This window comes from Erpetoichthys calabaricus, chromosome 5, assembly GCF_900747795.2.
Source record: "Erpetoichthys calabaricus chromosome 5, fErpCal1.3, whole genome shotgun sequence".
NCBI classification, from domain to species: Eukaryota; Metazoa; Chordata; class Cladistia; order Polypteriformes; family Polypteridae; genus Erpetoichthys; species Erpetoichthys calabaricus.
Window position 1 is genome coordinate 95046441 of NC_041398.2, and position 13646 is coordinate 95060086.

Genomic DNA, 13646 nt, shown 5'->3' on the forward strand with positions numbered 1-13646 from the left:
ATTTTTCAGAATACATTTTGGTTTGGCTTGGGATGCAGTACAGTGTTTTTAATTCCTAGTATTGTAATTTCAGTGAAGTTAGCCAAATTCTATCGCAGAATGGATACAGAGGATGTTTATGATGAGTAAGTAATAAGTCTGCAATTTCTTTTGCACTTTTCTGCTTTTTTAAATGTACTATTCTTACAGTTGCTTTCAAAGATGAATCATTTTTAATTTGTTATACTGTGTTGTAACATGTACTATGTTTGCATTTTATGTGAATCTGTGACGGTTATGACCCAAGCTGTTTTTCATGGATAATTACTGTTCATATTTCAGTATATAGCTGAATTGTGAAAACTTTAAAGATGCTTTTACAGTAATACACTCTCTAAGGCATGTTAAATATAAGTTTACAATGGCTGTTACAGAGTATTTTTTTACCACTGATAAGTGAATGGATTTCGTTTTCATCATCCGTCAGCAGAGTTTTTATGATTGTGTTAGTAATGTCAGATGACTGTAACCTCTGGTAAACTGAGTCATGGATATTGTCTATGTAGTTTACTGCCTTGAAACACACCCTTGAAATGGTCAAATGTACACTTCGTGGTATTTATTGGAGTGCATTGGCAGAACTACATGTTATAAAGTAAAGCAGCACTGTATGTTTTTATGCACATTTCAATCTGAAATGAAGTCCGTGCAGTATGAAAATCTTGTTACCACTTTCACATATTCTCTTAACATCCTAACATAATTAGGACCAAAGATGCCTAAAGACATATAAATGTGTTCTTGATTTAAATGTTGGTCACTTTAACTTTTTTATGCATCGTTTGTTTTGGTTTTTTTCTCTCATTACACATTTGTTTCTCACATCATCCGAGTACAACTAAAGGTCACCATCTGGGGTGTGTTCTAGTTGTTTATTTAAATGGTGGTCTGCATCTCATAATATTAAAGACCTCCACATAGGAAGGACTAAAACCTCTTGTATTTGTCCCCCAAGCACTACAGTTTGGTGAGTACTGCTGCAGTCATCTCAGGCTGTAACCTGTGGGAAATAGCCCGGACACAGACGGATGGACATCGTTTACAATCCAACACACGTTTATTTACAATTTATAGTTCAAGTGACTTAAGCACAACCCAGTGCCGCAGCACCAATCACCCTCAGTCCAGGCCTCTGTCCACAATTTCGTCTCTTCAGGCTGCCTCTTTCCTCTCCCAGACCTCGTCCTCTTCCACCCGACTCCAGCCCTGAATGAAGGGAGGCGGCCCCTTTTATTATCCCCTGGATGTGCTCCAGGTGTGCTCCAGCAATCTTCCACTGACACGCCCCAGCACTCCGGGTGTCCCTGCTCCTCCAACCCCCCCACCCCCAGCACTTCCTGGTGTGGCGGAAGTGCTGAGGTCCAGGGCTCTCCAGGCATTGGAGCGCCCCCTGGCGGTGACCACGGGCCCCTACCGGGGCAGACGGCCCCTCGTGGTCTGGAGGAGGTGTGAGCCCTCCTCCGTTCCTTTTGGGCGTCCCGGCTGGGTACCACCCCGAGCCACGTGCCACAAACCTATAGGCACACACAGTAAAATAACAAAAACAATGCTTGAAAGGAATATTCCGACAGCTTGTTCGTTGTGACGGAAGGCCCCTGAAAGAATCAAAGCCTGTGCTGTATGTTGCAACTTGTAATTTTCATAGCACGTTATCTTGTGTGTGTCACAGTTTCTTGAGGACGGTCTAGAGCTAAAACAGCTGGATGGGAAAATACCAGACTTGAAACTTAAGCCCGTTATGAGATGACGATGTGCTGGTTAGTTTTTGAGCCAAATCGTGGCAAGAGAAAGAGACACTCTAGAGGAACCCTCAAATACTGTAATTCTGCAATTAATTATGAATTCTTCTTGTCAATTGCTATCGTAAGGACCTATTTTATGATCAGAAAGATCAGGATCAGAGCGGTAAAGAATTACTGAAATGTTATAGAATAGATCGGGTAACTTGGTTCCTAGGGCGCAAATCCTACAGATGTTTACATCTGAATTTTTCATTTTTTTTCATATGTGGATTCCACTTTCATGTTGTATTTTTTATTTATCACTTTTTTTTTTTTGGCCATGTCATGTTTTGTTCATGTGACACTGTTTTGGAGCGTCACGTGACCGTAGTTATTTCGCTGATTTTGTCATGAAAGTGATAACATATAAACATGTTGGTTCACTTCATGCACACTCCCATGGTGGGCACAGTCTTTTTCAAATTAATCCGTAGTGCAGTGATTTTCAGAATGCAAGTAGGCCTAACGCTGGGTTTGTGCTTCTAGTTTCAACTTCTGTTTGCTCTTAACTTCTAATCAATATCTTGTCCCCTCTGTTTTGATTTTCAGTTATTTCTGATCTCACGGTTTTGGCGTCTTGCTTTATCTGACCACATCTCATTCTTAATGGTTACCATCTCCTTGTCAATCGCTACTTCACAACAGTACTTGGACACACCTTGTGTTCCTACACCCATACCAACTTTAACATTTCTAATAAATGCAATAAGCAACTTACTGTACTTTGGCAATGAAATGTACAGTATCTAGTTCTGAGTTAGTAATGGCTTAGATGTGTTCACTGACTGCTACTCCTGTCCAAGGGCATCCTGTAAGCTTTTGGTTTTGTTTTTTGCCTTTGCAGTTGACTTTCTACCATACATATTTGGAGTGAAAACTGCAAAAAGATGCCATTGTCAATAGGCCATTCCTTTCAGCTATCTCTCCATTTTGACAAGAACAGGAATAGCTTGTCAATCCGCATTCATCTAACTTTTGCAAAATATCATCCATCAAGTTTTGAAGGTCCCCCAAGTAATCTATCTATAGTACTACTTGGCAAGGTTGTTTCCCACATTTACCTTGTTTTTCAGTGCCACATTGATTTTAAAAACATTTTTATAGGTTGGTAGAAAGTTATCCCACATACCAAAAAGTCAAACAAAAAGAATAATAAATGGATATGGTAAGCTTGTTGCTATATTACTATTTGTTCATATTTTGGGTTGCAGCTAAAATTCAGGTGCCTTTTGTGCTTAAACTGAAAATTTCACACATCTGTCTTGATAATACAAAAGTCATACTGAAATCATGAAATAAAGTAAATCACTTTTGGAAATTACAATATAATGATAAGCATAATAAATTAAATGAGGAAACACATTAATAATGGAATTCATTTTTTTTGTTTGAAATGCTGTACTGTTAAGTCTTCCTTATATCATGCTTTCTTTATCATCATTATATGATGTAGTAATGGTTTTAAGAAAGATCATAGATTTTAACAATCATTTTTGTCTCATATTGTCTTTTGTTTTTATACTATTTGGCTTTCTGCTGATTCATTATAGCACAACATGCATTACTTTTAAACAGAAGTTTAATTTTTATGTATACTGTAGATTATCTTGCACTTATATTTAATGTGGTTCATTAGTCTGTGTTCATAATCATGTATCCATTTTCCATAGATACTGTATATCATAGCAATTGTGAGTGACACTGTAATGTTTACCAATGTTTGATTTTAATGGAGCGCACAGTACTATATTAACTGATCTAAAGTAAGATTCAGCAACAACGTTTTTTCTTTTATTTTTTTGTTAATCATCAAATTATATATTTTAGTTCAAAGTTTGAGATACTGATGTATTTCTTAGTTTTTCTTTTTATTATAAAACAAGCTGTGATTATAATCTTAGATTGATGTAGACTCTCCAGCTTATTGTAGGTACTGTAACATGCATACTTAATGTTATAGAAAAAAATAGAGTAACTTTTTGATAAACATGGCAGATTTTCAGGAGACCAAAGTATTTTAAGAACATTTTAAAAAAACAGATTTGTGTAAAATAGAATAATATTAATTAATAGCAATTATACATCTTGGCTCAGGGCTGCATAAAGTGAGTTTCTGACTCTGACAAAGGACTGCATACGATTCATTTGGATCTCACATAACATGAAGTAAAAAAGCATCCTGGTGTATAAAATAGGCTTATATGCTGGATGGCGTAAAATTCATGTTTCTATACGCCTTTGGAAACTTTACTATATGTTACATTTGAAACTTGTGTGTGCTTCTAGATATGTTTGTACGTTGCTGTTACAGTATTATTATGGGGTATCTTTTTCACAATTACAAATAAAGGTTATAGATCCTCCTGCTCACACGTAATGCTTTCCTATTTTTCCCTTTTACCTTTGCTTCAGTAGTAACCTGATTTTCTGTCTTCCTTGCAGTTCCTCTGTCTCAGGGACTTGGCACTTTACTTTGTGATAACCATTTCTACTGATTCTACTGCATTTCCATTCCATTTTTCAGTCTTCAGTCTTGCCATCTTTTTATATGCACACTGCACTTTAAAGAAAATCAAACTTCCTTCCCTGCTATTTTTTTTTTCTCGCACTGCTGATCTACTTTTTTTTTTGCTAATAATTTTGAAAAGCAGTAAATGTTTAAGTGTAAATGGTCTTGCACTATAAAGTACTGTTGCTGAACCCATTGCAAAAGTACTATATTCTCAGTGTTAATGTTACAGAGTGTTAATATTTTGCTTTTTTGTATCTTTATAGCAATGAGACTATTACCATGAAAACGTAAGATTTTTTTTTGACATTTTTACTTAATTTTGCCAATGATAACATTGCAGAGTCAGTCATTTTTTTGTAAATAGTGGTTTTTTTCCCCCTTACTAACAAATTTATATGCATATATATCTGGTGCTAAAATTAGGTGAAGGGAAAATGTATGTTATTTCACTGCAGTATAAACTAAAATTATACTGCTCTGTATAAAGTCTTCAGAATTTCTGATACAAGTCATGTAATTAATAGAGGACAGCTGTATTGTAAGTGCTAAAGATATTATTAGTGTTTTCTTTTTTTCCTGCTATTATTTTTAAGTTACAGCATGGATTCTGTTTTATTCTCATAATGTCTTAGGGCTGAAGGTAGAATAATACAGAAATATCCATTCTCATTTTTTTTTGCCATGTTTATTTTATATGTTTTAAATTATGTGGAATTTGGTATAAATGGTTATCATAATGATCTTTTACATGGTATTCAAAATCTTTTCGTGACCAGGTAATTACTATTCCAGTATATTGTCATGCATTTTGGAAGCATTTTGTTTAGTGTTTTTAGTATTAAATCTTAAAGCTAATATCTCCTTGCACATATACAGTGTTATTGGTATGATTGATAAAAACTGTATTGACTATGGCACTTGGTCCTGTACAGTGAGGTGCCCAACCTACAATGTATGAAATTAGCTGCGTCTTTTAGTTTTCACTTCAGTTCCTCATTTATTTATTTATTAGCCATTCTATTACTGAAGTGTACAAATTCTAATTCGTCATTTTGTCAGCAGATTTTTTTTTTATCAAGTGCACTTTAATACTCTTTAATGAATAGTGGAAAAATAGATGAACTACATCAACTTAAATATATTCCATTATCAAAAATATATAAATAAGAAAAACAATATTTACTTGGTGTATTATGTTCATGGCCCTTGCTGTCAAGTAATCAATTATCTAAACACATAACGTCCACCTTCATTGGTATATTGGTTAGTCACATTCATTTGTTTAAAGGATATTGGGGGTTTGAGCCTCCCACATTTTTTCCAAATTATAAAATGAGTTGCTTAACTTACAACTCTGGTAAGGGGGAACTTGACACCAATGAGGCTTTGCAATGTTTGTAAACTCCGTTATGCTTTGTTGCATTTCTGTGCAATTTGTTTTACTTTCTTGCCGGTAACTGTTGTTCAGATTTCCTGCTGAGAAAATCACCAGGTATACACTGGCATATCCAAAGTTTTCAAGTTTTTGGTTATGTTACATTAGAAAAATTATATTAACAGAATTTGCACTGTTTCTTGATTGGCCATTCTGAAGTTTAATAGAGAGTAATATAAATTTGTGGTAAGCATCCTTAACATTTCTGTTGATTTTAATACCCCTCACACATACCTGCTTAATATAATAATTAATTTCATATATTAACTATATTCTATTATTCATTACTGTTTCAATGGTGCATTTGAAAAAAAGACTTTCTTAAATTGGTGTTGTAGAATTTCAAGAAGCCTAAATGTGCTTAAGTGCTTAAAAATTGTATTAAGATGATGTAGTAAAATCAGAAAACAAGTTTACTTTATGGACAGAAGATGAATTACTATGAAGTTCTAATTAAATACTGTTAGAAGTCACCTAATGAGTTGATATGCCAATAATTTGACCCAGAATTGTTTTCACATTGATAGCATCACTTCATATGATACTATGACTAGATTTCCTCAAGCTTCTGCCCCGCCAAGACAAGCTGAATGGTGAGGCTGTTCCAAGTTTTATTGGGCGTTTTTAAGGTACTTTACAAAGTATACATTTCTACCCATTTTTATTATGGCACTCAAACTCATTCTCAAATATTCATATTTAATAAGTACAAAATTAGAATTTCATCTTCTATTGCAATCAAAATATTTTCAGTCTGCAAATTTTTCCTTTAGAACTTTTTTTTTTTTTTTACTTTTAGTTGCAATCTTTCTTATTATGTTCATCATGATTTTCGAACCTGTGTACAGAAAAGCAACTCCGAACGATTTAACTTAAACTACCTGGAAAAAGTGACACATCACCTGAAAAGTGTTATATCTCTTGAAGTTTGTCAACCAGTGAAAACCTAGTCCTGGTTTCAGTGCCTTTACCTATCCGTTATCACTAAAGATTGTTCTTTGCAATGTGTGACTTAAGGAAAAAAAGTAAATGCAATTTTGTTCATTAAGACGCTTTATCAAAAATATCTTGATGTAGCTATGTCTATCTATCATTCACATACATTAACTAGAAATAATCTTTTCCCACTGCTTCTGATGTATTTCAGTGACATTTATACCTGGGCTAAGCTGTTCCTGAATTCTTTATTTCTTCTTTGTATCTTATTCTGTTGACTGAGTGTTTGGATAATTTTTGTACATCAAAATCTTTTTTGGTTCAGCTTCAGTTTTTAACTCAATAATACCAAATGGTCTCAAATCATAATTGTTGGATAGTACTTCTTGGTTGTTTTAGCCTTTTTTAAAAAGGTCTTTTATTTTGCCAATGAAAGAGATGTTCATTCCAGTTGTGTACCAGACCATGTAAAGGTGATACTCCTGTCCAGTGTTAGATTGTATCAGAGAATTCTTATGTATGTTGAAGATCATGTTTGCATTAAAGCAGTTGTCAATTGGACTTGTTTCTGCACTCCTGTTAATTTTTGTAAGTGCTGCCCTACGTCGAGTTACTTACGTGAGACACAACAATAATGGTCACAACTACATGAGGCTGAAAGATGGCATGAGGTTTTAAGATTTGTCCAGAGTACGCAGTTTAACTTTTGACATCTGTTTTTATTCTCTTTTAAGAAGAAGAAAGAGGACTATTACACGCTGGTTTATACACGTAGAGTACTGTGTTTATTCTCACTTTGATGGTGGTCTTCTTTACCTTGACAGTAGTTATAGCAAACGATGCCTTTTATCCTTTGATGTGAATTGGGGGTCCTTGAGTACGGACTACATTGAGCATTTTTTACTTCAGCATATAAGTTGGTGGGAGAGCCAGTCTGATTTAGACTTAATTTCCAAATGATCCATAGTAAGATGTGAATTATTAATTTTAAACTCCTTTAATATTGCTGTCTGCATCAAAACTTGATCTTCTGATTAACTGTGGAATCTCTTGTTATTCTTGGTATGATGCGTGACCACCCTACTGTGCAGTAAAGCCAAGTTTTTTTGTTTTTTTTTTGTGGCCAACTGGAACCTTTAGACATCTCTGATTTTTCTAACCACTTGTCCCTGGATTTCTGAACCCACTACAAACTTTGCAGTTTAAGAGTTTAAAAAAAATTAAATTTAAGTTAACAATGGCGAGAGTTATTCTTCCAGGTCTACTTGTTAGATAATGTTGCCTTATTAACAGCACTGAAGTGTCTTATCAGAATTCCATATGTTGACACGTTTCAGGTGGTGGTGTTTCTTTTTCCGTGCAAGGTTGCTCATTTTAGAACATTACAAAATTATTAATTGTCATTAATCAAACTGATAAAAAGCTGACATGTACAACTCAATAAAAAGAATACTGCAGCAGCACAGATAAAGCAACTTTGGTAAAAAAAAATACACATGTTGAAAAGAAAATAGTGTTTTGAGTTTGGATGATCCACTTCAGGACCTTCTTGGTCCAGTCAATGATGGATTGTCATTTCAATGCGCTTCTTGATCTGTGGCCAATTCATGTTACGTGTATAACTGAACCTTTGCTTAGTTTGATTCCTTGTATTTATTTTTTTTAATGCGTCGAGAAACTCTTAGCAAAGACCAAAATAGTATGTTCAGTTACTCAAACCTTTTTAGAATTTGAGTAATTTATTTAAGTAAAACGTTTTCATTTTTAATTGTTTAATGTATTTTCTTCAGAACATTATATACAGTATGTCACATCGTCATTTGATTCTGCAAAACAGCTGTGGATTTACAACAAGATATTATATTAGCTAGGTCATACAATTAGAACTTTGTGCTATCTTAAACAATACTTATTAGTAATTAAAAAAAAGTATTAAATGTTCAAAAGAAATTATTTGTTTTATAAATACTGTATTCTTATGATTGTTTTTCCTCAAAAAAGAAAAGTGTATATACAGACGCTTACCAATATGTTATTTCAGCAAAGGAGATGCTGAGACTGAATCCGCATGTTTACCTCCCCTCCTTATCTAGTAGAAATCCTAAATCCTACCCTTTTCCTCAAGTGTATCCCATTCTTCAACAAGTGAAAACCTTTGTCCTGGATTTAAACTTAGCTGAGCTTAAGTGTATGGGAGGAGGATGATAACTGTACTTTTTCATAGCTTCAGTGATTCCACATTAGTTAGTTCAAAAGTGTAATGTGAGTGCTTAACCATATAATGAAATTGGTCCAAGTGGTTAATGTGTTTTCTCTGATTTCTTCATGAAACAAAGATTGAATAAGACATGCAGCAGAACTCATTTTATCTTGTGAGCTGGTTAAAATGAAAATGTGTTTCGCCAGTTTGTAGATGTTGGCATCAGTTTGCTTGCTTCATTACTTTCAATTAAATTTCATATTTAAGCCATTACTTCATTTTTTTGTTATAACTATTTGTAATGATAAATAATTTACAAGTAATTTCCTACCTTTCATGCAGCTCTTTGGAAAACTGGTAGAAGACACTGGCATTTCCTCAATGGTGAGACAAGTATTATTTTCTTTTAGGAAAATATTTAAAAATATACATATGTGCTTTTTGAGATAAAGGTATAGGGTCATATTTGAAACTAGAAGTGCTTTTTTGTTTCTCTCATAAATTCTTTTACTATTAACATTCTATACAGATACAATGTACTGTATATTTTTAGTCACGTTTTTGAAAAATTCTTAGGCATGTTCAGAATACAGTATAAATGCAGACCTGATAGAGTTCACCCTTTGAAAGAAATGTATGAACTGCATTGGCAAAACAATGATACAACTGTGTTTTGTTCCCAGAGTCATTACACAGTAGTGGCAGTTTTGAATAAGTATTTTCTTTCCCACAAGGTTCAAGGGACAATCATCCCTCAGACAGGCTCTTTGAATAAAAACCTCTTACAGTGGCATGAATCTTTCCATTCACTTTGTATCATTCTTCATAGAACATGGACATTCATACTATGGAGAAGTGAAAAACTTTAATACATAATGAAATTGTGTTTATGCTGCAAGATGAGTAAATTCATTGAACAGTTCTTTTCATTTGCTACATCTTAGTCTCATATAAATGTGTCTAAGATTTTTTTTATAAATAAAATAAAATTGTGTATTTGTGCAGAAGGCAGTTGTGAACTATTGCCATGCACTGTTGATGTGTTGGTCATGTTCTGCAACAGCTGACAGCTGCATGGCAAACAATCCCTGATGTATCCATAAGGATGGCCTTAGGTTTAATTAGAACAGTCACATTTTATAGACGCGTCAAATTTTATTTATGTTATGGATATATCAAATGTTTACTCTTTGCTAAAATTTTTGTGTTTATCTACTAATATTAAATGGACTTTGGGAACAAAAAAATGTACGCATAATAGCTTTTATTAAGTGATAACAGAGGGAAGGCAGAACTGCCAACATATATAGAAGCCTACCTGACTTCACATGGGTTAGGTGCTCTCTAAAAACTATCCTATTTAAACCACAATTCATTCTTTTTTCATTTTTTTCTGGCCATAATGCCTCCCTCCTCTTTGGCTCCGTCTTTTACAGTACCAGTTCTAACCTTGATAAGCTATCTATACCAGAGTTCAGTGCTTCAATATAGCCAAGTTGAATGACTTCATGAAATTCTACCAGTCCATCCATCATTCACCTTTTAATGTGGTGACATTATAAAATCGAATTCTTGACTTTCTCTATATCTAAACAGTTGGTCTCAGCTCCTGCTTTTTTGGCTTGGCCTTGTCTGACCCTTCATCTGTCTCATGCACATCCACCTCTGACAGCCTTTTATCAGCCAGCTACCCAGTTAAGTTAGCCCTGAAAAATCATGTGTTTAGCCTTTTCAATCGTTACGGGGGACAGCCAGTGAAAGACTGAGTGGTTTGCAAATCATACATGCATAATTCTTATTTTTGCATATTAAAGATGTTTTTATTTCGCTCTTTTGTTTTGGTAGGAGGACAAGTTAAAATATTTCTCTGGAGACAAATTGCTACTTCTGCCTGCATGAAAAATCTGAAGAGCTGCTGGGAAGACAGTAATAGGAATTCTCCTTTGAGCAAAAGATCTTATTGAGTTTTAAAGTAAATAAAAAGTGAAGTGTCCAAATCTGGTTTATAGAATTAAGCACATACTGTACATACTGATTTCACACAGTCAAAAATTAAAAAAAGGACTAAAAATGCTTGCACTGTACAGCAGCTAACCATCTTCTACTAGACTTATGTTTTTAAGTTTGAAGCATTTTACAATATTGCTGTCTTTATATCACAGCCAGCCAGAGTACCCATAGACTTAGATTTGTGGGTTTGTCATTTTTTTATGAAATAGATTTAAATATTGACCCTCCCAGCACGTGTGTATCATAGGAACAAGAAAAAACAGATGTAGAGATTTTGTACATTTTCAAGTATGTTTGAACTTGTATATATTTTGTTAAAGTAGTTCTTTTTATATTGCTTGGTTAGGAAGAATACACATTGTACCATACAGTTTATATACAACAATAGTTTCAAGTATTTGGCACTGAAGTAACACTTAATCAATCAACCATCAGTGTTCTTTGAATTAGGATGTTTGTAGTAGATTGTAGAATCACATAACAAACAAGAAAGAAGAAATGTGACAGGTTTACACTGCTGCCCCAGAATGTGCACATCACATACCCTTTAGCCAGATGGCGTGGAGCTGGGCATCTCAAATGGTACTTCTCTTTAAGTCTATAACTGACTAGCACTAATAGTCTCAATAAAAACTGAGCATTGCTGTATGTTTTTAGTCAGCTGGAGCATTGGCAGTGTAACCTTTGGACAGTCAGTGTTTGTTATTTTGCCAAATGAACAAAACAATTGAGAGACAATCAAGTTAGCTGCTTTAAATATTATTTTTGTTCAGAATAATGATTAGTGAACTACACCTTAATGCAAATATGTGTGTGTGTATATGTATATGTATATATATATATATATATATATATATACACACACACACAGTAGATATTCACCACACTATACAGTGTTAAAAGAAAGAAATCCACATTTTCAGTTATTTTAACTGTGTTATTTAATGGAAGGTTGTTTATATAAAATTCTACTTTCAGAAATTATATCTGAGCATTAAACACTTAAAAAACTCCCATGTTGTGCTGTACAGTTGTTTTTATGGGTTGCTAATCATAAGTCTTTTTCCCAATCCCCCCAAACCCAAAAAGACTTGTGAGTGATAAATAAAGATCATCTAAAATATTCAAAATGAATCAGTTTTGAAGGTAACTATTATTTGTGACAATGCTCTTTGAAACTGGCAATTGTGGAAAAAAAATCTATTAACATCAGTTTAATCCAAAAGGAGCCATGCATATCATTGATGAATTAAAGATATATATTAAAATAATAGAAAAAAATATTTTAAAAAAAAATGTTCTTTTTATTTCTAAATATGCATTAAATACTATCAATGTTGTCATTGTTTTGTAAAGCTTTTTTTTTTTTTTTTAAGTATGAGAACTTCATTTTGTGCAAGGACATCATACATCTCACAGACCACCATTCCTTAATCTGCACCACTGATTTTTCATTGAATACTACATAACCCTTTCCTTTTATTTAAATAAATGTTTTGCAGAAGTAGGAATAATACCCACAAACATAAAGGTGTAAGGTTGGAGAAGGGAAATCCTAAGTATTTAGGACGGAGCTAAAAACTAGTATCAGGATGTACCCTTCACAGTTAATCCTACTAATGTAGAAAAGCTTGCTTTCCAGCATCCATGTGGTGTGGGCTCCCGTTAGGAGGTGATTGTCCTATTATGCACAGTTAGGTTCAAGATATGCCTTTAGAAAAAATATCTTTATTTCAGTCACGGAAGAGATGTGGGATGCCAAAAAAGGTAGAGCTTTGCTTTATATAGGGGAAGGCTAAACAGCTAAGATGCAATTCCAAATCTGTAAAGTAGAAATTGGGAGACATTTCATGTACCACCAGAGAGTGCTGCTACCAGTGACCCTTGGTTTTACAAGGCTGCTCTCACAATACAATTAATTCCATGGATGCTGTAGACATGAACCTTAGAATGGACACCTGGTTGTAGGAGCAGTCGCCAAAATAGAGGAAGTGAGGGTTATGTGCACACTTTTAGACAGTGTGTGCTCTTTTTGTCTAGGTATGTCCAGAAGAGAGTCAGAGGTGTGGTTTACTGTTTTGTTAACCTTTTTTTGTGTTAATTAATAGCCATCTGGGAGCGAGATCCTGCCACAAGTGGAGGAGTTCAAGTATTTCGGGGTCTTGTTCACGAGTGAGGGAAGAATGGAGCGTGAGATCAACAGGCGGGCTCTGCATCGGTCTGTCATGGTGAAAAAGGAGCTGAGCCGTAAGGCAAAGCTCTCAATTTACCAGTCGATCTATGTTCCTACCCTCACCTATGGTCATGAGCTATGGGTAGTGACCGAAAGAACGAGATCGCGAATACAAGCGGCTAAAATAAGTTTCCTCCGCAGGGTGTCTGGGCTTTCCCTTAAAGATAGGGTGAGAAGCTCAGTCTTCCGGGAGGGGCTCAGAGTAGAGCTGCTGCTCCTCCGCATCGAGAGGAGTCAGATGAGGTGGCTCGGGCATCTGATGAGGATGCCTCCTGGACGCCTCCCTGGTGAGGTGTTCCGGGCACGTCCAACCGGGAGGAGGCCCCGGGGAAGACCCCAGACACGCTGGAGGGACTATGTCTCTCCAGAGCTAGAAGAAGTGGCCGGGGAGAGGGAAGTCTGGGCATCTCTGCTCAAGCTGCTGCCCCCGCGACCTGACTTCGGATAAGCAGAAGAGGGTGGATGGATGGATATATATATATAATAATATATATATATAT

The 13646-nt window shown here is 34.9% G+C and overlaps 1 protein-coding gene across 11 annotated transcripts in view; it reads left to right on the forward strand.

The window, feature by feature from the left end:
• The window catches only part of LOC114651810 (prominin-1-A-like), a 273810-nt gene extending 261557 nt beyond the window's left edge, over positions 1-12253 (forward strand). For 7 of the 11 annotated variants that reach the window (XM_051928258.1, XM_051928259.1, XM_051928260.1 and 4 more), the window contains 6 exons: positions 10-125; positions 4596-4619; positions 6295-6396; positions 9246-9287; positions 10749-11724; positions 11785-12253. In XM_051928258.1, coding sequence (XP_051784218.1) covers positions 10-125; positions 4596-4619; positions 6295-6364 — 210 coding nt within the window. In that variant the 3' untranslated portion in view covers positions 6365-6396; positions 9246-9287; positions 10749-11724; positions 11785-12253. The other 4 variants (XM_051928264.1, XM_051928267.1, XM_051928265.1 and 1 more) reach the window with 4 other exon arrangements.
• The last annotated feature ends 1393 nt before the right edge of the window (positions 12254-13646 follow it).